General features: G+C 52.1%; 7 protein-coding genes across 7 annotated transcripts; 5 read left to right on the forward strand and 2 right to left on the reverse strand.

Annotated features, from left to right (window-relative positions):
- The first annotated feature begins 276 nt into the window (after positions 1-276).
- skn7 (putative stress response transcription factor SrrA/Skn7) lies at positions 277-2789 on the forward strand. The gene is made up of 6 exons (XM_025571250.1): positions 277-283; positions 382-654; positions 729-872; positions 929-1879; positions 1932-2121; positions 2182-2789. The coding sequence occupies exons 2-6, from the start codon at positions 583-585 to the stop codon at positions 2694-2696; spliced, it is 1872 nt and encodes a 623-aa protein (XP_025432818.1). The 5' UTR covers positions 277-283; positions 382-582; the 3' UTR covers positions 2697-2789.
- Positions 2790-3813: 1024 nt separating this feature from the next.
- On the forward strand, positions 3814-6568 carry BP01DRAFT_355241 (translation initiation factor eIF2B catalytic subunit epsilon). The gene is made up of 7 exons (XM_025574638.1): positions 3814-3853; positions 3907-3973; positions 4056-4133; positions 4215-4271; positions 4375-4499; positions 4594-5765; positions 5831-6568. Exons 3-7 carry the CDS (start codon positions 4056-4058, stop codon positions 6526-6528), a joined length of 2130 nt encoding a protein of 709 aa, XP_025432819.1. The 5' UTR covers positions 3814-3853; positions 3907-3973; the 3' UTR covers positions 6529-6568.
- A 1412-nt stretch (positions 6569-7980) lies between these two features.
- BP01DRAFT_292702 (RING finger protein) lies at positions 7981-9745 on the forward strand (the record flags this gene model as incomplete). The annotated part of the gene is made up of 4 exons (XM_025571700.1): positions 7981-8071; positions 8183-8711; positions 8770-9656; positions 9717-9745. The coding sequence occupies 4 exons, from the start codon at positions 7981-7983 to the stop codon at positions 9743-9745; spliced, it is 1536 nt and encodes a 511-aa protein (XP_025432820.1).
- A 2236-nt stretch (positions 9746-11981) lies between these two features.
- On the forward strand, positions 11982-14058 carry mrsA (putative mitochondrial carrier protein). The gene is made up of 8 exons (XM_025571251.1): positions 11982-12379; positions 12589-12658; positions 12721-12756; positions 12869-13001; positions 13063-13155; positions 13218-13274; positions 13327-13771; positions 13834-14058. The coding sequence occupies exons 1-8, from the start codon at positions 12342-12344 to the stop codon at positions 13883-13885; spliced, it is 924 nt and encodes a 307-aa protein (XP_025432821.1). The 5' UTR covers positions 11982-12341; the 3' UTR covers positions 13886-14058.
- Positions 14059-15128: 1070 nt separating this feature from the next.
- On the forward strand, positions 15129-18291 carry BP01DRAFT_355245 (putative AAA family ATPase). The gene is made up of 3 exons (XM_025574639.1): positions 15129-15430; positions 15497-17552; positions 17643-18291. The coding sequence occupies exons 1-3, from the start codon at positions 15344-15346 to the stop codon at positions 17861-17863; spliced, it is 2364 nt and encodes a 787-aa protein (XP_025432822.1). The 5' UTR covers positions 15129-15343; the 3' UTR covers positions 17864-18291.
- Positions 18292-19310: 1019 nt separating this feature from the next.
- On the reverse strand, positions 19311-21346 carry BP01DRAFT_372720 (epsin; the record flags this gene model as incomplete). The annotated part of the gene is made up of 4 exons (XM_025576749.1): positions 19311-20662; positions 20729-20949; positions 21024-21093; positions 21274-21346. The coding sequence occupies 4 exons, from the start codon at positions 21344-21346 to the stop codon at positions 19311-19313; spliced, it is 1716 nt and encodes a 571-aa protein (XP_025432823.1).
- Positions 21347-22846: 1500 nt separating this feature from the next.
- Positions 22847-25120, reverse strand: trpE (anthranilate synthase TRP2). Its single transcript, XM_025574640.1, has 4 exons — positions 24830-25120; positions 24561-24709; positions 24425-24498; positions 22847-24329 (listed from the first exon to the last, which is right to left on the reverse strand). Exons 1-4 carry the CDS (start codon positions 24839-24841, stop codon positions 23011-23013), a joined length of 1554 nt encoding a protein of 517 aa, XP_025432824.1. The 5' UTR covers positions 24842-25120; the 3' UTR covers positions 22847-23010.
- Between the last annotated feature and the right edge of the window lie 510 nt (positions 25121-25630).

Below are 25630 nucleotides of genomic sequence, written 5' to 3' on the forward strand. Positions count from 1 at the left end.
CCCTTCCTCAACTCTTCTTCTCTTCCCCTTCTTTGATTGCGTCCTTCGTTTTTCACTATTGCTATAATTTATTTTTAATCTCGGGTCACCGCCCGAGAGTCTTATTTTCTACTTCCCTAGACGACCTTTGAAGTTGCGCGCCCGACTGGTTCCCTTTCCTCCCGGTCGCTGCGACGTGTGTTGAGCCTGTTGCTTGTTCGATCGGTCGCGACCCATCTAGCCCATGATGGACGGTGGCCAGACCTCGACCAGCGCCGCCCCTGCCGGCAACTCTAGCGATTTTGTAAGTCTTCGTCGTGATCTTCGTGAAACCGATGTTCAAGAACATCATTCTATCGTATTGTTTTCCTATGCGTTTCACTCGCTAACCAGTATGCTCAGGTACGGAAACTCTACAAGTGAGTCTCTCCTCTCTTTCCTTCTCCCGTTCCTGATCGTCCCTTTGTGCCGCTCATTCAACCCTGTCTCCTTCCCGACGCACTCGCCCCCCGCTCACCACTCGACCCCTGCTGCATTCAATCTCAGTATTGACAGTTCAATATCTTTTCCCTCCAACATGGTCACTGACGTTCTTCGAAAAGGATGCTGGAGGACCCCTCGTATGCGGAAATCGTGCGATGGGGTGACGAAGGGGACAGCTTTGTCGTCTTGGAGGTACCGTGCTGGGCAATTCTCCCATGTTTTCTCACGATCGCAAACCGTCTGACCAAATGGCTCCATGATCCTAGTGCGAGAAATTCACCAAGACCATCCTCCCGAAGCACTTCAAACACAGCAACTTCGCCAGTTTCGTGCGACAACTCAACAAGTACGACTTTCATAAAGTGAGACAGAATAACGAGGAGAATGGGCAATCACCATATGGGGCAAATGTAAGTGCGCAGCGATGGGCGGCAAATATCCGGATTGGCCTAATACGGGCTCGCAGGCGTGGGAATTCAAGCACCCAGAATTCAGAGCAAACAGTAAGGAGTCGCTCGACAATATTCGCCGGAAGGCCCCCGCTCCGCGCAAACAAACTCAAAGTACCGACGACGCGGTTCCCACCCAACAGATTGATCTCTTGAATCAACAGATTGTGGCACAGCAACAACAAATTCAGCACCTGTCGGACCGATACGCGCAATTGACTGTGGACCATCAGTTGATGCTCCAGGAGGTTATGAGGGTTCAGAAAACGGTGCTCAACCACGAAAGTGTTATCCACCAGGTAATGAACTACCTACTTTCTGTCGACGCCAGTCGAAGGCGCGACAGCAAAGCGGCCACATCGTTTCAGGCCCAGGGTCAAGCAAGCTCGACCCTCAGCCCCTCCCAGGTGGCTACAATGGATGACGAACCTTCTTCGCCTTTGCAACAGGCCACAAAACTTCTGAATGATATGAACGCAGAGATTCAGTTCAACCTAGTCGGACTCGATGGGGTTGCTGATCCGTCCAAGGCTACAGGGGCGGTTGTCTCTGCTCCGGGCATGGATGGCGCCTCGCGGAACGGCGTGGTACGTGCGCCTGCGGCGACGGCGAACCCAGCTCTGGTGTACTCGAAGATGAATGCTGATGTCGAGCCTGTTGTTTACCCTGTCGGCGCGACTAACGGTATTGATCCTATGTACGGCGAGCATGTTAAAAACGTCCCCTACCCTATGCCGAAGCAAGAGGTCGACGACTCTCGGAGACAGCAAGTTCAGCAGGTCCCTCAGGTCCCCCAGGTCCAGCAACTTCAACAGGTCCAGCAGGTTCCCGACAGTCGGAAGAAGAGCGCCAATGTCGACCCTGGTTGGGCCCGCAGCCCCCGCATTTTGCTGGTGGAAGACGACCAGACGTGTCGCCAAATTGGTGGAAAATTCCTATACTCATTCTCTTGCATCATCGATACTGCGGTATGTCCCTCTATCGAATTTCTCTCGACTTCATCGCTGACGTGGTATCCAGCTTGATGGCTTGGAGGCTGTAACAAAAGCCCAGGCTAACCCTGGGTATGACTTGATTCTCATGGACATCATTATGCCCAACCTGGATGGTGTCTCTGCAACGCACCTCATCCGCCAATTTGATAGAACACCTATCATTGCCATGACCTCCAATATCCGGAGCGACGATATTCAACTCTACTTTCAGCATGGTACGTCATGTCTTCCAGCCTTTAGCTATTTCTGAAAACGAAGTCAGCTGACATTTGTAGGTATGGACGATGTCCTTCCAAAACCCTTCACACGAAAGAGTCTGCTAGAAATGCTCGAGAAGCATCTGTCCCACTTGAAGGTTGCATCGCAAAACATGGAAGCTGCTCAGCCTGCCGTCCCTGTCACGATGGCCGCGCAGAGTTCCGCCGCACATTCCATCAAGGAGGACAGTTCTCCGGGCCAGTCACCAGCAACATCGGTGAATAACTGGCAGTCGCCCGGCCAGTTTCAAGGCATGACCGCTGTGCCCCATAACATGCAAACAGTTCCCAGTCAATATATTCCTACGACCCCAGGTCCTCCTGCGTACGCCGTCGACCAAAATGGTGTTCAATACACCACCCCCGCAATGGCTCTGGCCCCAACGGCACCCGCTGCTCGGCCACAGGTACGACGACAGCTCTCAGAAATGTCTAGTGCGGGTGAAAATCCAGCCATGGCGAAGAGGCCGCGGATGTACACACATCCGAGCCAGCCGATCGTCAGTTCCATGCAGGCCACGCGGACAGGTTAGGTCGTATCTGACCACACCTGCATCTCTCTTTACCAACTTTATTCCTCGACACCGACGACCTCCAAATTCTTCTAACATTTCCGCTTAACTTCTCCACACGCCGTTTATTCCTTTCGTGAGCTTCTCCACCTCATGAATATCAATGACCCTTCACCGTAGTCATTGAGTTATACCTCAGGGTGACAGTCAGGGGTTGTCCTGCATTTTTCTTTTCTGCTTGGAAATATATGATATATCACGGTGTCGCGGCGCATGATTACACTTGCATCTGATTGAGGGTCTACTTCGCATCAAAGCTGGTCTGCTGTCGTTCGCATTGAATGACTGGGCTTCTTCTGAGGGTCCCTGGGGTCTAGCATCCAGACCCTGTGGGTCAAAGGCCCATGGGCTGGCAGCCTTGTCTATCATATTTTTGTACGTATTATTGGTTCGTTTGGACTGCGAAGGCGCCGGCATTTCTGTTATTCTCATTGTGAGGTTCAGGCAATTTCTCAGTGAGTAATTGTTTTCCTTGAGTTGCAGGGAAGTTGTGCAACAAGACTTGTGGTTTAAGATACACACAATTGCTTTGAAACCATGAATCAATAGCCTGGATATCCCTCCGAACTTGCGCGTAGCATTCAAAGCCAGTGGATATTTTCACCATCTGTCAATCTGTGTGCGACACACGTCCACTACCAAAAAGGGGCTACGTCTACAGATACCACATAGGTCCATCCGACTTCAAGAAGCGCCGATCTGATCTTCGTCCCCGCTTCAACCTAAGCTTCCAGCGGCTCCCAGATCGAAGGTTCGTCAGCTAATTATGACAGCTTAAGTTCTGGACCCGCGGTTCCTGGGATAAGGGGGTGTTCCTTTGAGTCCAGGAGGGCCCAGACCGTGGATGACGTTCTGGACTCGAAAACCTCCCAACCAGGGTTAGCCCCCAGCAGCAGCTGGAGTGTGGCTGAGGCTAATGCGTCTACAATCACATGATTATTATCACGTGATCAAAAGACGGGCGGCGAGCAAAGGGGTCGGACAAACACAGCAAACAGGCGCAAGGTGGGATGAAGTCTGACTCCGACGGAGGAGACAAAGGCTTGGCGGAGATTTTGCGATTCTCAAGCGCGCTCAATACTTCTGGTCGGCATTGTACCGTCGGCTTTTCGCTTCACGTACGACTTCGCTCCATCGACCTCGAAGAAGCTGTTTATTGACTTTTGTGAAGCTGGAGCAAGCCAAGCGACCGCTGAACCCGAAGAAATCCCCAGTCTCTACCGTGTATTTCACCCGATGTGAGTTGTGCCCTTTGTGTCGCTCGCTGTGTCTTCTCTTCCGGGCCGCGAATGAGTCATACTAATGTACAGTTTCACGCAGATGGGTCCGAAAAAAGGTGGCGCGCCGAAGCAGAGGGGAAATGCTGCGGAAACTGTAGAGGAGACGCTGCAGGCGGTGGTATGTCGTTCCCATCGGACTTGATCCGTTCCCTCTCCAGTTCGAAGAGCTTGGCTAATCATTCTGGTGGCTTTGATGTAGGTACTTGCGGATACTTTCGAGACGAGATTTGAGCCGTTCACTCTGGAAAGACCTAGGGTATGTGGCCGGGGGGGGGGGGGGGTGATGTACACGGACTGTTGCGGGAAATGAAAAGGATTATGAGGATATGTGGACTGACTAGAGGGGATGATCGATTTAGTGTCTCTTGCCGCTCGCGAACACCCCTCTCATCGAGTATACTCTTGAGTTCCTGGCCAATGCGGGTGTTGAGGATGTCTTCCTCTATGGCGGTGCGCATTCAGACCAGCTGGAGAGATACATCAAGTACGTGGTCCTGTCGTTTGGAGAGCTGGCCGTTTTGAGCCACACGGTAGGCATGGGCATGAATGTTTTGAAGCTGACATGCGGGCTTTGATAGTGCGTCGAAGTGGAGAGCGTTATCGTCTCCCTTCAAGCAGCTGACTTTCCTCAAGTCGACATCCACCTCGGTTGGAGATGTCATGCGAGATCTGGACGGCAAGCATCTCATTACTGGAGATTTCATCGTGGTCAGCGGCGATGTCATCAGCAATCTCCCGATCGAAGGCGCTTTGGCCAAGCACCGTGCTCGTCGTGAAGCCGACAAGAATGCGATCATGACCATGATCCTGCGGGAAGCCGGCCGCAACCACCGAACCAAAGCTTCCTCCGTGTCTCCTGTCTTTGTGATCGACCCGACCAAGGATCGCTGTCTGCACTACGAAGAGATTGACCAACATAACCCCGACTCCACGCGCTTGAACATTGAGCCCGAACTCATCACTTCCCACCAGGAAATCGACCTGCGCCAGGATCTGATCGACTGCAACATCGACATTTGTACACCTGATGTGCTGAGTCTCTGGTCCGACAGTTTCGATTACCAGGCGCCACGCAAGCAGTTCTTGTTTGGTGTATTGAAAGACTACGAGCTGAACGGCAAGACGATTCACACGCACATCATCAAGGATCACTATGCGGCTCGAGTGCGAAACCTAAAGGCGTACGATGCTGTGAGCAAGGATATCATTTCCAGATGGACCTATCCTCTTTGCCCGGACACCAACTTACTCCCAGGACACAACTATGAGCTCCGCAAGGGAAGTCTGTATCAGGAACAGGGTGTGACTCTCGCGCGCTCGTGTGTCATTGGCCGTCGCACAGTTATTGGTCAGGGAACCAGTATCGGAGATAAGACGACGGTCAAGGACACGGTTCTTGGCCGGGACTGCAAGATCGGCAAAAATGTCACCTTGGAAGGTGCCTACATCTGGGACGGCGCTGTCATCGGTGACGGGACGACAGTGAAACAAGCCATCGTTGCCGAGCGGGCGGTGGTTGGAAAGAACTGTACAGTCGAACCTGGTGCTCTCATTTCTTTTGGCGTAGAGATCGCCGACGGAGTCAAGGTCACTGAGGGCCTGCGCATCACGAAAGCCCCCCGAGATGATGAGGACGGTGTGCCCGCTAGCGAGCCGGAGGTCGTCGGTGAGGGTGGTACCGGCTATGAATACGTTCCTTACGAAGATGAGGACGAGGATGACGCGGCAAGCAACGCCTCGTCAGGGTTGAGTAAGTAATTGTCCTTCGGCACTCTGTTCATATGAGACAATGAGTCGCTAACCGCATACCTACAGTTTACAATATGGCACATCTCTCGTTATCTACCGACTCCATCTCCACACTTTCATCAGAGATTTCCGACTTTGGCGGGTCCCGTGCTGGTAGCTTTAGTACTACGATGTCTGATGATGAGGATTCGGATCACTTCGTTCATGATGCTGCGGCCAGCGTCTACGACAGCTTGCGAGAGAGTGTCTCGTCGGATGTGGTCCAGCTGGAACTGGTCAGTCTACGTATGACGGCCAATGCCTCGGATCATCAGGTCCGCCGCGCCGTGGTGTCCGCGTTCATGAAGCGGGTGGCGCAGTTGATGGAAGCTGGAAAGGGCGCCGGAGAGGCGGTCCGAGAGATCTTCGGCAAGTACCGGGAGATCGTCGAGCGGGCCTTGTTCGACCGCGAGCGTGAAGCCAAGCCGGACCAGGTTGACCTACTTCTCCTCCTCCAGCAGGACTTGGTGCACCGCAGCCGGGGCGATACGGTCCTTCTGTTCATTGCCAAGGAGCTGTATGACTTGGAGATCATCGACGAAGAGGCTTATGAGCAATGGTGGGACGACGAGCGATCGAGCAGCACCGAGGAAATGCGCCAGGTGCGTAGTCAAACACAGCAGTTTGTTGACTGGCTGGCCAACGCCGAGGAAGAGGAGAGCAGCGAAGAGGAAGAGAGCGAGGAGGAGGAAGAAGAAGAAGAAGAAGAGGAAGATGATGAATAAACGACCTAGACAGTGGCATATAGAGTGCTTTCAAATCAAGCTATGATATGATTCATCGGGGATCGACGATGGTATAATACAACTTGGGTATTGCATTTGTGCCCGAGCGAACGAAGTTCTTCGGAGCCATAATGTGCTAGGAAGTCGCCATATCAATACAGCGGCTGTAGCATTTGTTGGAGGTCTTTTAATGGAGGTAGTCTGCCATAAAAACGACAGTTGGTGGTACAGAGGTGTAACTAGGCTGAATGGTTCTGCAGCCTGCAGCCGATCCCCACTTTGGAGCCTCAAGGTGACATATAAAATCCCTTTTTCTCTTTGAAGTCAGCGCTTTTTCCCTTCCGATTCTCCTGGCAGTCTCTGCATCCTGACAGAACTGGCAAATAGCTCATTGCCAGCTTTTTGGGTGTTCATCATTAGAGCTGAAAAAAAGGTCAGGTTGAATGAAGGAGTAGGGTGGGTAAGAACAGGTCGATGTGGTAAGAAACAAGCACACCCAGAGAGACACAGAGGAAGAAGAGCATAAGGCGGTCGGACCAAGTGATCTCCCCCCACCACATCATCATCATCCATCATCATCATCCATCATCCATCATCCATCGCAGCATTCCCTCCCCCTCTCTTTTTCCCCCCATCTCCCTTCCTCTCCCTCTCGCTCTCTCTTCCCGTGACCGTCCATCCCATCTCATCCACTGCATCCATCCACTATTCCCCCTCCCTTTAGTGACACCCACCCCATCATCTTCAACCTTCGACCCTTGAACAGTAACCCACCTCCACCACCACTAATTACCTCTTCCTCCTGCCTCCACTGCACCCTCCCTCTTCTTCCACTTTCTCTCAAGATTGATAATCACGGACCATCTAATCACCAATTCTACTGGAAGCTAGTACTGCACTATTCCCCACCACCACCCCAAAAATCCGACCAACCCACCAACCAAACCAAATCAATCTCTCTTTCATTTTCCTTTTCATCCCCATCTTCCGGAACCCGGAAAATTACCTTACCCTGATTCCCTTGGTACGCTGTGACTTGTGTTGTCCCGGAAAAGAGTAAGGTCTCGATCTCCTATCTCGAGACCTACTTTTTTTATCGCGTCAGCACATACCCCGGCTTGCCAACGGTTTCTACCCACACTATCCACCACGCCTCCCCTCACGAGAAAGAGAAAGGCGGCCGAGGCGACGTTCGTCGACCACGCGACCACAACAGCAGCAACAGCCGCCACCACCACCCCGTCCGATCCGGACTCCGACGTCGCCCTCTCGCCCGCCGCCACCGGAGTTTCTCTCTCTGACAAACCCTCACGAAAGAAGAGGAAGAAGCAACCGACTGATACGGACCCCAATCCCGAATCCCTTGTCACGATCTCCAACGGCCTTTCGGATTTGTTGGAGAGGAACAAGGAGGAGGAGGCGACAGACCTCGTTACCCCTGCATCTACCAGCATGGAGTCAGATGAGGATTTCATGAGCGTCGGCTCTAGCCCGGATGACTTTTTGGACACCCAAGGCAGTGATGTCGAGAGCTTAGGCGATGGTATGTGATGAAGCTCCTTAACATCCCTCCCTCCCGTCGGCGCTACTTTTCATGAGCCCATTTATATTCCGTCACTAACCCGCGTCCTTGGCATTTGTTTTTCTGCACCAGATTTTGGTGATGAGTTTGATGGCGGGTTCTCCAAAGATAAAGATATCATCGCGACGAAACGGAAACCATACGAGGTTGAGTTCAAAGTCCTGAGCCCGGAAGATATCGAGCGGCAGCAGAATGTGCAGATCAACGAGGTCTCGTCGATCCTCGGCCTGCCCCCAGAGTCGTCGGCCATCCTGTTGCGGTATGGGCGATGGAAACGCGAGAAGTTGATCGAATCGTATATGGACCATCCAGAAGAGACCCTGGAGGAGGCTGGTCTAGGGACAAATTTTGAGGGAACGCCGCAGACCGAAGTGGTCTCTGGCTTTATGTGTGAGATTTGCTGCGAGGATGGCGACGAGCTCGAGACGTATGCTATGCGCTGCGGGCACCGCTTCTGCGTTGATTGCTATCGCCATTACCTAGCACAGAAAATCCGCGGGGAGGGTGAAGCCGCGAGGATTGAATGTCCAGGTACGGACTGTCATATGATTGTGGACTCGAAGTCATTAGGACTGCTGGTGACGGATGATTTGAAGGAGAGGTAAGATAGGACTTGTTAAAGGCTCAGATTGTCGTATTGCTAATCCCTTGTCCTACAGATACAAAGCTCTCCTCATGCGGACGTATGTCGACGACAAGGATAATCTCAAATGGTGCCCGGCTCCGGAATGCGTATATGCGGTGGATTGCCCAATTAAACAGCGCGACCTTCGGCGCATTGTGCCCACAGTCCAGTGTGACTGCAAGCACTACTTCTGCTTCGGATGTACACTCAACGACCATCAGCCAGCGCCATGCACGCTAGTGAAGATGTGGTTGAAGAAGTGCGAAGACGATTCCGAGACGGCCAACTGGATCTCCGCCAACACGAAAGAGTGCCCGAGATGCCATTCAACGATCGAGAAGAATGGCGGCTGCAACCACATGACTTGTCGAAAATGTAAGCACGAGTTCTGCTGGATGTGCATGGGTCTGTGGTCCGAACATGGCACCAGCTGGTACAACTGCAATCGTTACGAGGAGAAGTCCGGATCCGAGGCCCGCACCGCACAGGCGCGATCTCGGGAGTCGCTGGAGCGGTACCTTCACTACTACAACCGGTATGCCAACCACGAGCAGTCGGCCAAATTGGATAAGGACCTGTATCTGAAGACGGAGAAGAAGATGACCAGTCTTCAATCGCAGTCCGGTCTTTCCTGGATCGAGGTCCAGTTCCTGGACACTGCATCACAAGCATTGCAACAATGTCGACAGACCCTGAAGTGGACGTATGCGTTTGCCTACTACCTAGCACGCAACAACCTGACGGAGATCTTCGAAGACAACCAGAAGGACCTAGAAATGGCCGTCGAGAGCCTGAGTGAGATGTTTGAGAAACCGGTACCGGAGCTTGCACAATTAAAGGTCGATATTTTGGACAAAACAGCTTACTGTAACAAACGGCGGGTGATTTTGCTGAGTGACACAGCGGAGAATTTAAACAATGGTATGTCCTACCTTCTTTGTGCCTTCATACGAAAGTGAACGGCTCACTAACTTTGGACAGGCGAATGGTCATTCAATGTGGATTGGTAGAGAACAAGCAGACTTCCCTTTTTCGCCCTTCCTTCCCCGTCTTCCCGTTGAACTAGAAGAAAGCATAAGAACTCACGACGTGCATGACAAATAGCCAGCGCATATGGAATTTCTCCATCCTCGGAACGTTTATATCATTTTCCGTTACTTCAAATCGTTGTCCTCGATGCAATCTTACTGTATGTATCTCTACACTTGACCGACTACTTCAAGGGCCAACCCATCTTCTGTGTGTGTTTTTCTTCTCTTTCTTCCTTGTGCGTGTTACTGGCCCTTTTAGTATGACCTTGTTCTTTTCATGTCTTCGCAATCTGATACGAGGGCGAGGAAGTTATATTTATATTTCAACTTGAGTTTGAGTACATGCTCTCTATCATGTGTACCTATTTTGAAACTGTCTCTACTAGGAAGGAGATTATGGACGATGTTGCATTTCGGAAATTCCGAAGTCACTGGATGGGTAAGGATAGGCATATAGTTAGGTAGTTTGGGGTTTACAGCCTTATATTATTTCTTGGTTTACTATCGGGAATGGTCAGAGTGGCAAATGCTCTGTGGAACTAAGTACACAGTAAATCAATCTGGATTCTATCTCGCCTGGGAAAAAGCAAAAAGAAAGCGTTTACCTAGTTTTACGAGTACGGAGTAGTAGTCCCAACAGGTCCCAGCGCAGGACGGGCGAAAGACGGCAAGGTAAACCAAGGAGCAAAAAACTGTACATGGCCATGCACTAGCTCAGATAGACAGTGATGGTACTCCATACTTCCGTAGTAGGCTAGTATTAGTCTAGCAAGGTATTCATGTGCCGTCTTTTTTTGCTCGGGACTTTTCGATCCTGATGGGTCTGACAATCGACTCCGTAAGTCACCTGTCTCCTCCCGTTTGGAAAGCATTTAAGTTAGGTAATTGGTTTCCAGAATGAAAGTGGAAAAGAACATAACTTCTAGTGGGTGTCCCACTTTTTTCTTTTTTTTTTTTTTTGGCTTCTTCCTGTTTGCTCTTTTTTTCTCGAAGGATTCGATCTTAGATTAGGGACGGAGTATACTCTTACCCATAATCCATAGAGTCAGACTTAGGACATTACCTTCTGCTGGGGATGGGCGAGGAGTGTGGTATCAATCTTGTGACATTTGAGAGGGGGTTTGCGAGTATTACTAGCTACTGGCTACTGCCAGTGACGAGGATAATTCCCTAAGCGTGATTGAGGACAAGTCAATCTGAAGCAGTAAGTTTAAGTGTACAGTTATAACTAGTTACTCCAATCTCAATCAGATAAGACATGATGGGACGCGGACGGCAGCACAAAGTCCGGGTTCCCGTTCCTTTGGACCTTTCGGATCATCGGGCGGGCTAAACCCGAGTAAGTATCGATGGGGTCCCATGAGTTGGATTCCTCCGCGGTTCGGCGGTTCAGCCGACTTTGGAGAATTGAAAGTTGCACTTTTGTCAATGTTCCCTGTGGTATCGGTGGAGCCGACACGACTCAAATCATCCATATGATCGGTGACCAGTAATTATGCTTAGTAGTAGTAGAGAGAGGAGGGGAATAGTTATGCATGCTTTACCTAAATGGTGATTCGAGCGCGTAACTTACTATGTCAGTTGAATACTTGGTTATTATGACTCTATGAGGCAGAAGCTCCGTCATCGGATAGAGGCAGATGCCTCGGTGTAATTTCATGTTGGATTCGACTGTCTAAGCTTTAGAGGCTAGCCTGTTCCAGGCCAGGGAGGCTGATTCAGCGAGGCCGACCGGGGCACGGGAGTTCGAGAGGAGGGATTTTGTACGGGAGTAGATGAGGACGGGAATTCAGGACGAGAGACAAATATCATGGGTTTCTCGAGTGAGGTATTCAGATCATGAGTAGGATACTGTGTACAGCTGTAATCCAAATATAGCCCAGTGCAGTGGACATATCAATGAGTCGAATCGTTCAGTTATCTGATCAGATCAACTCGAGGGTAATCCATCTGAAGGAACAACAAAATAGTCTCAAGCTTGCAGGAAAGCATCAATGACCAATAGCATCTGGTCTCCTTGCCGGACGCTCTTTATCATACCATACCAGTACCGGATATTCCGCTTTCATTACCCTCTTCAGCACTCTCTAGCAGCCCCTATCACCCGCCCGAAGGTCAAATACCGTACCGTCAGAATGGTAATGCGTCGGTACGAGATACCTGCTGCTATCGACCTGCAGCCGGACTTTTTTAGTTAACCATCCCAGAATTATCAGCATTTCTCTTTTCCTGCCTCTTTCTCTCTCCATCTCTCCCCTCATCTTTCTACCGCCATATAATTATTCTCTACTTCCTCGGGTTGAAGCTGGTCTCGTTATCATTCTTCTGATAGTCCTCCCTCTGCTTTCCCTATCATTTCTCGAGACGCGCTCCCCTCCCTACCGGTTTTCCCACTTCCTCCGCCCGGATCGGTCTTCCCTCTCCGCTCCGCAAAGTCCGTTTTTCTGCGTCGGCATTTTTGGCCTCCAGCTCGAGACCAACTCTCCTCGGTCCTCCCGGAGCTTCTTTCACCTGTGCCCGCAGCCTCTTTCGTCCCTCTCTAGCAGTCGCCTCTTCCAGAAACCTCAAGAGCTCAATGGCGGTCCCCGAACAGATCCCCGGGCAAGAATATGAGTATGTGGCCCTTCAGTCCACGTCTCCGGTCCTGGTCGGCAATTGTCTCCACTGTTTCTTGACTCTGGCATATATTTGTGAAGGATATAATTCAGACTTTGGTGAAATGCGCTGTTACTATGGATCGCCAGAGACCGAGAGATATCATTTCCTTTTTTTCTTTTTTTTTTTTTTTTGATGACCTCACGCTAACCGCACCCTGACGACAGCTATGAAGCCCTCCCTTCCAACTACGGCTTAGGCGCCAACATGTTGGCTGGCGCCTTCGCAGGTATCGCAGTATGTGCCAAGCAGTGAGACTACATTCAAAGGGGCTGTTTGTGCTGACTCTGGGGTTCTAGGAACACTCCGTCATGTATCCAGTAGACTTGCTCAAGGTATGTGGCTCATGTGAATGGCGGTCCAGCAATTGCCAACAAACCCCGCTCGCTGAAGCTGTGCGCGGGATGTCCAGTGACCAGGAGACTGACAGCGGTGTAATATGTTTAGACTCGCATGCAAATCTTGCATCCTACGACTGGAGGGCTCTACACAGGCTTGACCAATGCGGTTTCGACGATCTACCGGATCGAGGGCTGGCGGACACTGTGGAAAGGTGTCTCGAGTGTGATTGTTGGCGCTGGTGAGTCTTGTTGCGAGCGCCGTCGGGCCACTTGGTTTAGCTGACTGGTCTCTTTGGATAGGTCCCGCTCACGCCGTGTACTTCGGAACATATGAGATGGTGAAGGAATTGGCAGGTGGTAATGTTGACGATGGCCACCACCCGGTCGCTGCAGGTGAGTTACCATTTTCCGCGGCTTAAAGCGACACGGGCGCGATGACTGACCACTACTGCCAGCCCTGAGCGGTGCCTCTGCGACTATTGCTAGCGACGCCTTGATGAATCCCTTTGACGGTGAGTTTTGTGCAACAGCTCGACACGGCGAAGCATCCTCTAACTGGCGCAGTGATCAAGCAACGTATGCAAGTGCATGGCTCGGTACATAAGAGCCTTCTTCAATGCGCCCGGTCCGTTTACCGCACAGAGGGTTTCCAGGCATTCTACGTCTCCTATCCGACCACCCTCTGCATGACTGTTCCCTTCACCGCCACTCAGTTTGTCGCCTACGAGTCCATCTCCAAGATCATGAACCCGTCGCAAGACTACGATCCTTTTACGCACTGTATGGCCGGTGGTCTCGCGGGTGCGTTTGCGGCCGGTTTGACCACCCCGCTCGACGTGGTCAAGACGCTGCTGCAGACTCGGGGGTTGGCGCAAAACGAGGAAATCCGTTCAGCCAAGGGATTGTTCAATGCGGCGGCTATCATCAAGCGGCAATTCGGCTGGAAGGGTTTCCTGCGTGGCGCCCGTCCCCGCATTATTTCCACCATGCCCAGTACTGCCATTTGCTGGTGAGTCTAATCTATCCGTAGAGTTTTTGGAGGGCTGTTCCGCTGATCGTATTCCTCTCCAGGACCTCGTATGAAATGGCCAAGGCCTACTTCAAGGGCCAGCCGGACAACTAAACCCAGTTTCCTTTTTCCAAATGGCCCGATGCATGAATCCAACACATCTCAGCTTTCAAACCACTTCTTCGCTTCCTTCCTCTTGCATGCCACCCCGGGGGGAACAAACACGCAACAACCCCCATCACATCAACCTACTCAACTTCCTCTCATATTCATTCCAGGATAGAATAATAAAATCACGACTCAGAAAATAGCCTAAAATACTACGACTCCGAGGGAGAGAACACAACGAATTCCTTTACCCCGATTTATCACATGCGAGGAGGAAGGAGGGGAGAGGATGAAGAAGACGGTGTTTCCAGGTGACACCGCCTGGGCGCTGATCTGAGGAGCTTCTGCCTTCATGATACCTCGCTTCTGGCTCTCTCTCCCGTTTTTGCTCGGTCTCTTTATTTCATCCTCATCCCATTCATCGAGTTTCCAGTACCATCCACGCGATACCCCCAGCAAGTCATACACCGGCCCGGACGGGGATACTCCAATCAACTGTCTATCTGCGAGCTCCCGCGCTGGAGCGATGCTTGTGTTATTCTTTCTGACGTGTCATTTTCATTTTCATTTTTCATGTTGTGGATTGGGGTTCTGGGTGACCGGCAGGATATGGAGATGAGCTGGAGGATTGATTGGTGGATGAGCGGCCGCCTCTTGGTTGGATTGAGGCCAGATCTTGAATCGGGCCTGATGTATGCTTAATTGGTAGGCGTTGACGGGATGCAGGGGGAAATTCTATCTGGACGAGTCTCCTTTGCTTTTGGTCTGTCTGGTTGGGTTGGACCATATATCCTTACCTGTTTGCACTGCACTGCACTGTACTGCATTTTGTTTGAATTGTTCTTCTTTTTTTGTTTTGTTGTTGCTCGGGATACACTGCGATTGATTCCATGTGAATATATTCATATATGTATGCTATAGAAGGAATTGCGGGAAAGGGTGGATTGGTATGAGGGTGGTCGACTGGTCAAAAATACGAGATTATAGTTCGTGAATCACAATCTCAAATGAATACATGAATCAAGATAAATGAATCATCTAGTATAGGAGAGTCTGAAGATGAGAAGCTGAAGATAAAGCAGAGGCGGCGGGGGCAGAGGAGGAGGAGGAGGAGGAAGAGGAGGAGGGGAAGAAGTGTGACGACGTCACTTGGAAAAATCGGAAAAGGAACGTCTCCCCCAAACCGAACCCGGCCAAACCCCCTCCACATCCTGCAGTCTCTCTCTTTTCTTACCACGACTACTTACTCCTCAACTTCAGTTCCATCACCTTCACATCCGACTGACGGATTCTTTCCCCAAGTCTTCCCCCCACCCCACTCAATTAATTGATTTGCACTGCCACTCGTTTCTCGCTCCGTCGATCTCCCTTTCTCTTCTCCTCTATACTTATGTAAATTGCGGGCGGGTCCTGCAAGATTCCCGCTCCATCTCCTCCCCTCCTCCGTGCACCCTCGAATGAATGATGCGCCCCAAGCCGGCGTCTTCACTGCAGAAGACCTACGATGATTGCTACTTGATGTGCTCGACTGCTGTCTACTTTGAGGGTCAGGTTTGTACTATGCTGCAATTCTTCACCATACATCTCCCAAACTAAGCTATCATCCTGCCTGCTCAGAATAATGAAGAGGAAGCCTTAAGATCTTGGCGCTCCGCCCTGGAAACGATCTACTATCACAACGCTTATCGAGTCCCCGCCAAGTATACCCCCAAGAACGAAACCGAACGAGCTCTGCAGGATTCCATCCGCCAGCTGGAGCTGCAATGCCGCGAGCGTGTCGATCTGCTCCAAGCCCTTCGCGAGAGTAGAAAGGATAATTCGGGCAAATTGCCTCCCCGAACCACCCCCGGTTGGATTGGCGACGGGACCGTTCCCGCCGTTGGTTATACCGATCTCTCGAAACCTCCTACCATCCCCGGTCGTCCGACACCCACCACGACCGTCAGCTCGGAGTCTGTCAGAAGAGTATCCGCTAGCACCGCCACTTCCCCTCCCCTACCTGGAACCCCCGCCATCCGCACCCAGTCGCATTCCCCGAGCAAGGCCGATTCGCGCACCTCGAGCCCCGAGCGGCGGAAATTGACCATGCCGTTCACCCTGCGCAATTCGGAGGGCAAGAAACAGAGTAAGAAAAAGGACAGCTCGCGGCGGAGGGAGTTGCGCCCGGCCGCAGCCTCTCAGGCCGCAGGGCTAGCCTGGGGTAGTACATATCCGTCATTCACGGTACCGGATAGAACGGCCAGTGATGCCGCGCTGGCCTCGACCCGCGCCTCCAACGACTCTAGCATCCGCCAAGATCCCGAACCCCGTCGTCCGTTCTCTGGCGACGAGCGTGTCCCGAGAAGAGCAACGCATCCGGCAGATGATCCAGACGAACGTCGAATCGGTAGGAAACCCCGTGCATCAGACCAGTCGGTATTGCGTCGGCCGCCAGCGAGGAGAACGGCAACCTTATCTTCAAATACCACCCCAACCACCTCGACGTACCGCAAACCAATCGGTCAGGTTCGACATCAGTCCTCCAACCAGTCACTCCCTGCTTCGGTGGAACCAGAATCGAAGGAACCAGAATCGAAAAATGCCGTTCGGCCGCAGCCTCCACCCAAACCTTCTATCAAACCGAAACCTGTTTCTCTCCGGTCACCCCATCCCACATCCTCCCCATCAGGTGTGTCACCGGATGGGTTGGGCAAGTCGCGAGTCAAGTCGACATCATCACGCCCGCGGATCACGCCCACCTCATCTACCGATGCCAGGCTGGTCCCTGGATTGGAACGACTGACACTTTCATCCAACGTGAGACCCGCCGCTCAATCACCACAGCGCTTGACTCGCACCGTGACGCCCCCTTCCAGCGACCCCGAGTCATCCGGTCCGAAGTCCACAGACCCGGATGAAGAAGATCTAGAGGAGGAAGATGAAGAAGATGCCATCATGAATGTGATGAACAAGCTTCCCAAGGGCGTCGATGCGACTGCTGCGCGCCAAATCCTCAATGACATCGTCGTCCGCGGCGACGAAGTCCATTGGGACGACATTGCCGGTCTAGACGGGGCCAAGAAGGCCCTCAAAGAAGCTGTCGTCTACCCTTTCCTCCGGCCTGACCTCTTCTCGGGTCTCCGCGAGCCAGCACGCGGTATGCTCCTCTTCGGGCCTCCAGGCACGGGCAAGACCATGTTAGCCCGTGCGGTGGCCACCGAATCGCGGTCGACCTTTTTCTCCGTCTCGGCCTCCACACTCACCTCCAAATGGCACGGCGAGAGCGAGAAGCTCGTACGCGCGCTGTTTGGCCTGGCCAAAGCGCTAGCCCCGTCCATCATCTTTGTGGACGAGATCGACTCCCTGCTCTCGGCACGCTCCTCCGGCACGGAGAACGAGGCTTCGCGCCGGTCCAAGACCGAATTTCTGATCCAGTGGTCCGACCTCCAGCGCGCTGCCGCCGGCCGCGAGCAGAAGGACAAGAAGATTGGCGACGCGAGCCGCGTCCTCGTCCTTGCCGCCACAAATATGCCCTGGGACATCGACGAGGCAGCCCGTCGCCGCTTCGTCCGGAGACAGTACATCCCCCTCCCCGAACAACATGTCCGCGAACAGCAACTCCGGAAGTTGTTGAGTCATCAAAATCACGAGTTGACGGATGAGGATATTGAAGTTTTAGTCCAAGTCACGGAGGGTAAGCATTCCTCCCTGTCCCCCGGCTTGTTCCAACTCCAGTCTCCACGAACGAATATTTATTCAATGCATGCTAACACCATACCATCAGGTTTCTCCGGCTCCGACATGACCGCCTTGGCCAAAGACGCCGCCATGGGCCCGCTGCGCAACCTGGGCGAGGCATTATTGCACACGCCGATGGATCAGATCCGCCCGATCCGGTTCCAGGATTTCGAGGCGAGTTTGTTATCGATTCGTCCGAGTGTGAGCAAAGAAGGGTTACAAGAGTATGAGGAGTGGGCGAGACAATTCGGCGAGAGGGGCGGATAATCCGAGGACGGTTGGTCTTTTGATTTCCAAATGTACACTTGAATCTGTTCTGGGTTTTACGGGCTGGGGAACACGGACTGGGAGTTCTTTCCCCCTAAATATACTTACTCTGTTTTGGTTCTTGTTGCTGGTGTACTCACTCAATCTTGAGATAAAAGGCGCTCCCTTTCTTTCTTTCTTTCCTCAGCCTTTTGTGAGTTTGTTTGTTCAAATGGGTTGTTGGTTGTTGGTTGATGGGATGGGATACTGGGAGCAGGATATTCAGGGCTGGGGGAGTACGGATGGTATGGTCTGGTTTGTTTCTTTTTTCTTTGAGGGGGGGGGTCTGGTTTCGTTGGCTTGTTTGTTCATTCCCATCACAGGAATCACGATCTCTGTCTATAGGTAGTGGTCTGTAAAATTGTGCAATTGTACGGAACAGCTGGAGGTCTATAAGGAAACTATTGTTTTTTAGTTTAGGTCTAGGTATAGGTATAGGTAGATGATGATAATCAAGGTCTGGTAGTGATTATGGTCAGTCAGTACTGTCCAATCAAGGGTTGTTGGTGTGAGTGTTTCGATAATCTGGTTTGTCCCTTTGTTTCCCCCTCTTTGCTATGTAGGTAAGTGTGTATGATGTCTCGGTGTCTAATGTTATCTTACTGGGCAAAGACAGCAGCACCCAGACATCTACACATACATACATACATACATACATACATACATACATTGTAGTGTAGAATGGATTTCCCTTTCACCATCACAGGAGATCTTTAGACAATATCTTCTGGGGTTGACGAGGTTGATCATAATTTACCGGTCGAGCGGGCGGCCGGGGGAATCGGGGAGCTGAGATCAAAGGTAAAGTGACTACTACGAAGCGATTGTGGAGGCAAGGTCTTTTTTTTGTGCCTGAGGTATGGCACTGCACCGCCCCCTCCCCGCTCCCCTCCCAGTTTCCTACTACAATGACCGGATAAGACATTTGGTGGGCCTGGAGAGTGGTGTACATATATGTCCATAGGGAAAGTACGGTACGGTACGTCGTCAAGTTCGCGGAATACATACCATCAAAAAGCGTGGACAGAGGGTAGAAACTCGGCATGGAGGGAACTGCTTCACCCTCCTCCCTTGGTCTTGATTCCGAGAGAAAAAAAAAAAAAAAAAAAAAAAAAAAAACAAATAAAAAAGCATTCATTGTATGTATAGCAACTTAACTTCGAAGGTTCACAATGATAGTAATAATGACAAGAAGAAACCTTTGGTATCCGACTACGATGACTCTTAAGATCAGCTATAAAAGAAGGGGATGAGAAGGGGGAGAAAAGATAAGGAAACAAGAGAAGGCAGATAATAACAAACATCAAAGGAGAAAAAAAGCCCGGGAGACAAACGGGCTTAAGATATCAGTACCAGGATTAATTCCAGTCCCCCACAACTAACTCATTTCACCCGTGACGCTACCCTTCTACAGATCTATCAAACTGCCACCCTGCTGAGGTTGTTGATGATATGTCTGTTGTCCGCCCCAAGGGTTGCTAGCCGGCTGCGCAAATCCCGTCTGCTGTGGAACAAACTGCTGCTGCGGCTGGTTGAAGAAAGGATTGTTGCCCGTCCGCGTGGCCCGGAGCTTGTCCAATCCCTGTCCTGCCGAGTTGACAAATGTACCCGGGGCCGTGTGCTGGGCGGGAATCCGCAAATCTCCCACATTGCCGAACGTGTCCTGGCCCTCTCCAGAAGCCAAGAGTGCATTCAACTGCGCGCGGTGCGGATCCAGCATCTGAGTCGGGGCGGTCTTTTGCGGTGTGAACGACTGCGGAGGCGCAGCAAGCGACTGGGGCTGTGCCTGGTAGTTCGCGATCGGATTGGGCGAGGAAAATTGGTTGGTGGCCTTCTCTTCTGCCAGGGTATTCAACGAGGGAGGTCCAGTCATAGCAGGCCGGCTCTGGAACTGCTGAGTACGTGGTGCAAAGGGATTGTTCGATCCAGTCGGCATGGGCTTCAAAGCGTCCGCTGGCTGTGGGCTAGCCCAAGGGTTATTTGTACCCGCCGACAAAAAGTTGTCCTGGGATTGCTGGAATTGCTGCGGCTGCTGTTGCTGTTGCTGTTGCTGCTGGGAGAACGCGTCCCCTCCCCAGGGGTTGTTGACATTGAACGCTGTGTGCTGTGGCTGTAGGGTGGCCTGCGGCTGCAGATAGTTGCTTTGCGCCTGGCCGTACTGGTTTTGATCGTATGGATTCGGCTGCGTCTGAAATCCGTTGTTATATCCATTAGGCATACCGGTCATCTGACTCTGGAAGCCAGTTGGCTGGGCATATTGGTTGTTTAGATAACCAGTCGTCAGAGGTTGTTGAGGGTTGATAGGATTGCCGAACCAGTCGACCGCGCTCTGTTGCTGATATCCCTGGTTGTATCCGGTGGGTTGGGGCTGGGCGACTTGCGTAGGGGTATCATCGAACAACGAATGAGCATTGCTCTCCTCCAACTCCCGCTTGCGCAGCTCTTCTTCTTCCTTGCTCAGCTTGATTGCCTTGGCCAGATCCTCGTCGTCTTCAGCCGACGCCGCTTCCCTGGCCCGGCGCTTGCGTTCTTCCTCGGCTTCATACTTGCTCGCCTCGATTGCCAGGCGGTACTCGGCATCGTCATCCTCGTTTGTCGTGCGGCGACGCTCGCGACGCTGGCGAGGCTCGGGCGTGTAGCCTCCTTGGTGGTCATCCAGCCCGCTCACTCGGGACTTCCAGAGCTTTCGGTCGGAGCGCTCGCTGCGCAAACGGTCCTCATCCAGAACGAGGGAGGTGAGTTCCTTGGCGGCCACGCGGACTGTAGACAGCAGATATTAGCCCCAGACATGACGTAAATCACCCCAGCCACCGCATTTTAGCTTACCGTTCTGCCCAACATCGCGTCCATCTTCGTCTACGTACTGGAACTCGCGCAAAGTTTTGATGATGTAAACATTTTTGCGGGCCCATGTCACCACTAATTCGGAACCTTCGTGCAGGCAGTAATCCAAGACTTTCAATGACTTGAGAACGTGGCGCCAGTTTTTGCCTTTATCGTTCAAACGCTTATCCAACATGTCCATAATCTCGTAGAAATCGGTGGGGCTATAGGGTTGCACAAGGAGGGTCAGTGTGATTCGTGGGACGATGCAGACCACGAAGGACGCGGGGTAGCCTACCTGCTAAAGGTCAAGGCGGCGATTTCGGCCATCTCGGTACCAGTCGGTCCCCAAGGATCATTACTCGTAGCTGCATTGGAAAGAGAGAACGAGCCGTTAGCTTAAAATGACCATGGACTCATTCAATGGAGAGTAAACTGAGATATGAGAGGGTTCATGGATTGCCCAGCGGTCACAACGATCAGGAGAGCGTCTCGTAGGCTGCAGCCGGTTGGAGGCACGACACGCGGGAAGTACCAAGTCAACGTACCATTTCGGACCTTAACCTGCACGGAGGAATAACCCTTGGTGACATTTTTCACACTGCGCACGACTTTGGACATGGTGGCGGTATCTGGGCGTATGTATGAGACAAGTGAGGATAGACTAGGCGACCCTTTCCGCCTTTAGCTTGCGTAAGAGGGGGAGAATTGGGAGGGAGGAGGGAGGCTGGGAGTGAGTGAGGCGAACAAGGCGATCGCGCAGAAGTCGGGGTGGGAATGACGTTCAGGAGGATGAAGCGATTGCGATGGGGAGGTAGAACCAGTCCGACTCTCCTTATCGCGCTTGATTTGCTTAGAACGGGGGGGAAAGGCGTATGTAAGCCGGGTTCTGAATTGTCACTTGCTGGCCGTGAGGATGCAATCTAGATGGTTTCGGGGGCAACAGGAGATTGCAAGTGCTTATTGAAAAGACAAGTTGATTCTTTCGATAGGAGTTCAAAGAAGAGAGAAGGTGTGTGAGGAAACGAGGAAGAGTGCGGAGGAGAAGAGGAGGAGGACGAGGCAGAGGACGAGGCAGCAAGAAAGAGAGAGAGAGGGAGAGTTCGGGCAAATTAAAGGTTGGGTGCCACCGGAAGAGCGTTCAGTCCCGGCCAAGTTCTCAAGATCACCCCTCAAAATGCTCCTGAAATGGCGGAAATTGTGGCTCGAGCTATGCTAGAATGCAATGCGCTCGTGTCAATGCAACGAAAATATCTTCCACGCCTGCAGCTGTGTTGCAATATCTGATCTCTGATCTGCCTTCTCGGGCCTTCATTCACTTCCCTCGGGCAGCGGGCGAGTCGAATAGGGGCACCAGAACAATGTACGAGGACCAAGAGGGAACTGCCGACCGGTTTAGTCAGTTAAGCATGTTACAACAGGATAGAATGCAATAAAGTGAGGGAAGTCGTAGAGACTGAAGGAATTTTGGCACTCAAACATCGGAGGGGAGACAGACTGAGGTGATTCAAGTGAACTACGGAGGTCTCCGTAATTGATTGTGGAGCGATGATGGTGTCATGCCTTTCTCTGAACTATCCTCTTAGTGTCTTCGACTATTTATTACGAATGGGAATATCAGAAGATGACCCTATCGTTCAATGCATCAATTGCATGGATGGATCTCTTGACGTCAATCGGTTCTGTTCCCCCCGCGTGTCTCCCTTTCCAACACCAGACCCTCGAGTATTCTACATCTATGCATAGTATGTGCATATGCACATCCATAACGAAAACCTGAAGGATTCAAAGCACGCTTCCTAGACATCCGACTCGTGCCTCTCAACCGGGACTCTAGGTTTAATTCGATATCGTTGTCTACTCCGTAAGCGCCTGGCCAGCCTCTCTTGCATCGACGTCATCGCCAGGGCAGCCCGTCTTCCTGCAGATCGAGCCACCTTCGGCTTCATCCCAAACTGTCCCTCAACCTTATCCACTTTCAATGAATGTCTCAATCACATCTTGTACCTAGAAAGAACATCAGAGATTTCTGCGAACAAACACGAGACTTGCAGGCAGCGTTGTCGGCTATGACTTCTTCTATCACCGCGGAGCCACTACTAATAGATATCACCGGTTCTGAACTGGGAGTATGGACAATACATGGCTACCAACTATCGACTATTCACGGTTCGTCTCAAAATCTGAGGTCCTCTAGTAATCTGATGAAGCGCAAGGGAGGAGATACAAGAACATGGCAGAGACTAGGACTAGAAACCATGAGAGGATAAAGAAGCAGCGCAATTCTAGGATTTTGGCTCCGCCTCCATGCTGAGATATTTGGCCTCCGCACCCTTAATGCAAGCGATGTTCGCCCCCAGCTTGTTCAGCGTCTCCACGTATTCATCGTACGGGTCCGAGTCGAACACAATGCCTCCTCCCGCCTGCAAATAGGCCACTCCGTCCTTGACCATCATTGTCCGCAGCGCAATGCACGTGTCCATCGCGCCCGGGACTTCCGCCGTGCCCTCTGCAGTGGCGATGTTATAGCCGAAGTAGCCCACCGCGCCCGCATACACACCACGCTTCTCCCCCTCCAACTCGGCGATCAGCTGCATTGCTCGCACCTTGGGCGCCCCAGATACCGTTCCTGCGGGGAAGATCGACCGGAACGCATCAAACCGCGTCTTCTCCGGCCGCAGGACCCCTGACACCTGCGACACCAGATGCTGCACGTGCGAGAACCGCTCCACCACCATCAACCGATCCACCTGTGTCGTCGTCGGGTCGCATACTCGATTCACGTCGTTGCGGGCCAGATCCACCAGCATCACGTGCTCCGCGCGATCCTTCAGACTGCTACGCAACTCGGTGGCCAGTGCCTCATCTTCCTCGGGCGTCCGGCCGCGCTTCACGGTACCGGCGATGGGGTGTGTGATGATGCGGCCCTTCTCCTCCTTAACCAGCAATTCCGGACTGGCACCTACCAGCTGGAAGTCTTCACAGTCGATGTAGAAGAGGTATGGTGATGGGTTGACCGTGCGCAGGTGTCGGAAGAGGTTGAAGGGGTGGAGGGAGGTCGGGCGGGACAACCGCTGCGAGGGTACCGTCTGGAAGATGTCACCCTTGGAGATGTGCTCCTTGAGGCGGGTAACATGACGCTCGTAGCCCTCGCGTCCGATGTTCGACGTGTATTCCTGGTTTTGTAAAATGGGACCCTGGGGGGGGAGTGGGTAGTCAGGGCGTAGTAGGGTCGCAACGATGCGCTGGAGGGCCTCCTGGCCCTTGCGATATTCCGCCTCAAGCTCCGTCTTGCTGGTGGGAATCGGAATGTATGTAATAACCTTGACCACTTGGAAGAAGTGATCGAAGGCGACGATAGTGTCGAACAGCATGAACAGCGATTCAGGAATACCCAGCACATCCTTCATGGGGCGGGCCGTCTTAGGTTCGAAATACCGCACACAGTCATAACCGACATAGCCGATAGCACCTCCGGTCAGAGGAGGAAGAGTCAAACCGGGTACTGTGGCAACGCGAAAACCCGACAACTCCTCCTCTAGGATAGGCAACGGATCACACTCGGAGCCATGACCGGCGCCAGTCTTGAGAACTTTGCGGGGATCTGCATATCGAGGAGCGAAAAAAAAAAAAGAAGAGATCAGTCACGGGCTCTTGTTCTCCGACCCGGGGTAGGCTGGCTAGCGAGGTATTGCATACCGGCTCCAACGAAACTGTATCTCCCGATAGTCTCTGTGGTAGCAGCACTCTCATAGAGAAACGATAATTTCGATCTAGGCCGGTCGGTCAGCGCGCATGCTCAGCGGCGATGGTCGCGGGGCGGCAAATGACTCACTTCTCTGCGATCTTCAAATATGCTAGGGTGGGTGTCAAAAGGTCGGCGGAGATGGAGGTTACCAAGGGTAGGAGGTTAGGAGCGAACTTGGAGTCTCGGACGGAGTCAATAACCTCGCCTGCAGTCTCGAGAGACGGCACAATCGTGATCTAAGGGAGTGTCGAAGAAAGTATCAGCATACAGCCACTTTCGCACCAATCTGGTTCGAAAATTCTCGTCGAACGCAATGAATATGTAAAGCAGCCAACAGAAACTGGATAAGCACTTACAGGCGGCACCATCTCTATTATTGAGTTGTGCTGTGCGGGCAGGGAGGGAGCAGGGCGAAGGGTGAGGGGAAGTTTGCGAGCGGGAAGGATAATCGGAAAGAGACCAGCCCCGGAAGTAACCCGGAGATGGAGGAGATGTTTGCTGGAAGGCGGAGCAACGCGGGCATGCAATGGCCGGGAAATTCCAATTGGAGAGACAGACAAATGCGCACAATGGAAAAGAAGAAGTAAGGAATGAAGAAATGGGACCACTGGGAAGGAGATGCGGAGGATCACAGTAACAAAAAAGGCTTGTAGTTTCTACGGAGTACTGCGTACAGTATTTAGTACTCCGTAGTTCCAGCTGAATTGAGTGATACCATCCGGACTGGTGGAATTTCTGCCTCGATTGACTGGCTGGCAGGCCACATCACCCAACCGGGACTAGCGTCACCAGCCTGATAAGCGTTACTAAGTTAAAAACTAAATCAGCAGTAAGTTCCTTAACTTAGTTAGCAAGTAATAAACAAAGCTACCTTAAGTTATTGACAGCTCTGAATTGTCAACAATCCCCATTCTTTCCATTCTCCTGCAATTGACCAAAACAAGGGCCCAGTGCCCACCAATGCTAGCAAACGATCGAAATCAACCTTCTGTTGTTAGCCCAGGATATCTATACGCTCTGTTGTCTGCCTATCAATCTTCCCCATCACCCTGTGCAACTATTCAAGCTTCTCACCGGTTCACCGGTTGCTGTGGTTTTTCTTGTGGACGGCACCTCGTATCATTTCCAACGTAGAACGTGAGTTGTTGCTTGACAGT

This window comes from Aspergillus saccharolyticus, assembly GCF_003184585.1.
Source record: "Aspergillus saccharolyticus JOP 1030-1 unplaced genomic scaffold BP01scaffold_9, whole genome shotgun sequence".
Taxonomy (NCBI): domain Eukaryota; kingdom Fungi; phylum Ascomycota; class Eurotiomycetes; order Eurotiales; family Aspergillaceae; genus Aspergillus; species Aspergillus saccharolyticus.

Bases quoted from the DNA above. Each gene is read 5' to 3' on its own strand.
- mrsA (XM_025571251.1), top strand. From the start codon at position 12,342: ATGGCGGTCCCCGAACAGATCCCCGGGCAAGAATATGA. The intron at 13,156-13,217 runs GTGAGTTACCAT...CACTACTGCCAG, and splicing joins CCACCACCCGGTCGCTGCAG to CCCTGAGCGGTGCCTCTGCG. The intron at 13,275-13,326 runs GTGAGTTTTGTG...TAACTGGCGCAG, and splicing joins CTTGATGAATCCCTTTGACG to TGATCAAGCAACGTATGCAA.
- BP01DRAFT_355241 (XM_025574638.1), top strand. From the start codon at position 4,056: ATGGGTCCGAAAAAAGGTGGCGCGCCGAAGCAGAGGGGAAATGCTGCG. The intron at 4,272-4,374 runs GTATGTGGCCGG...TGATCGATTTAG, and splicing joins TCACTCTGGAAAGACCTAGG to TGTCTCTTGCCGCTCGCGAA. The intron at 5,766-5,830 runs GTAAGTAATTGT...GCATACCTACAG, and splicing joins CAACGCCTCGTCAGGGTTGA to TTTACAATATGGCACATCTC.
- trpE (XM_025574640.1), bottom strand. The intron at 24,499-24,560 runs GTGAGTCATTTG...CGACCGGCCTAG, and splicing joins TATTTGAAGATCGCAGAGAA to ATCGAAATTATCGTTTCTCT. The intron at 24,330-24,424 runs GTATGCAATACC...CTCGATATGCAG, and splicing joins ATACAGTTTCGTTGGAGCCG to ATCCCCGCAAAGTTCTCAAG.
- BP01DRAFT_355245 (XM_025574639.1), top strand. From the start codon at position 15,344: ATGCGCCCCAAGCCGGCGTCTTCACTGCAGAAGACCTACGATGATTGC. The intron at 15,431-15,496 runs GTTTGTACTATG...CTGCCTGCTCAG, and splicing joins CTGTCTACTTTGAGGGTCAG to AATAATGAAGAGGAAGCCTT. The intron at 17,553-17,642 runs GTAAGCATTCCT...CCATACCATCAG, and splicing joins TTTAGTCCAAGTCACGGAGG to GTTTCTCCGGCTCCGACATG.
- skn7 (XM_025571250.1), top strand. From the start codon at position 583: ATGCTGGAGGACCCCTCGTATGCGGAAATCGTGCGATGGGGTGACGAA. The intron at 655-728 runs GTACCGTGCTGG...CCATGATCCTAG, and splicing joins ACAGCTTTGTCGTCTTGGAG to TGCGAGAAATTCACCAAGAC. The intron at 2,122-2,181 runs GTACGTCATGTC...TGACATTTGTAG, and splicing joins TCAACTCTACTTTCAGCATG to GTATGGACGATGTCCTTCCA.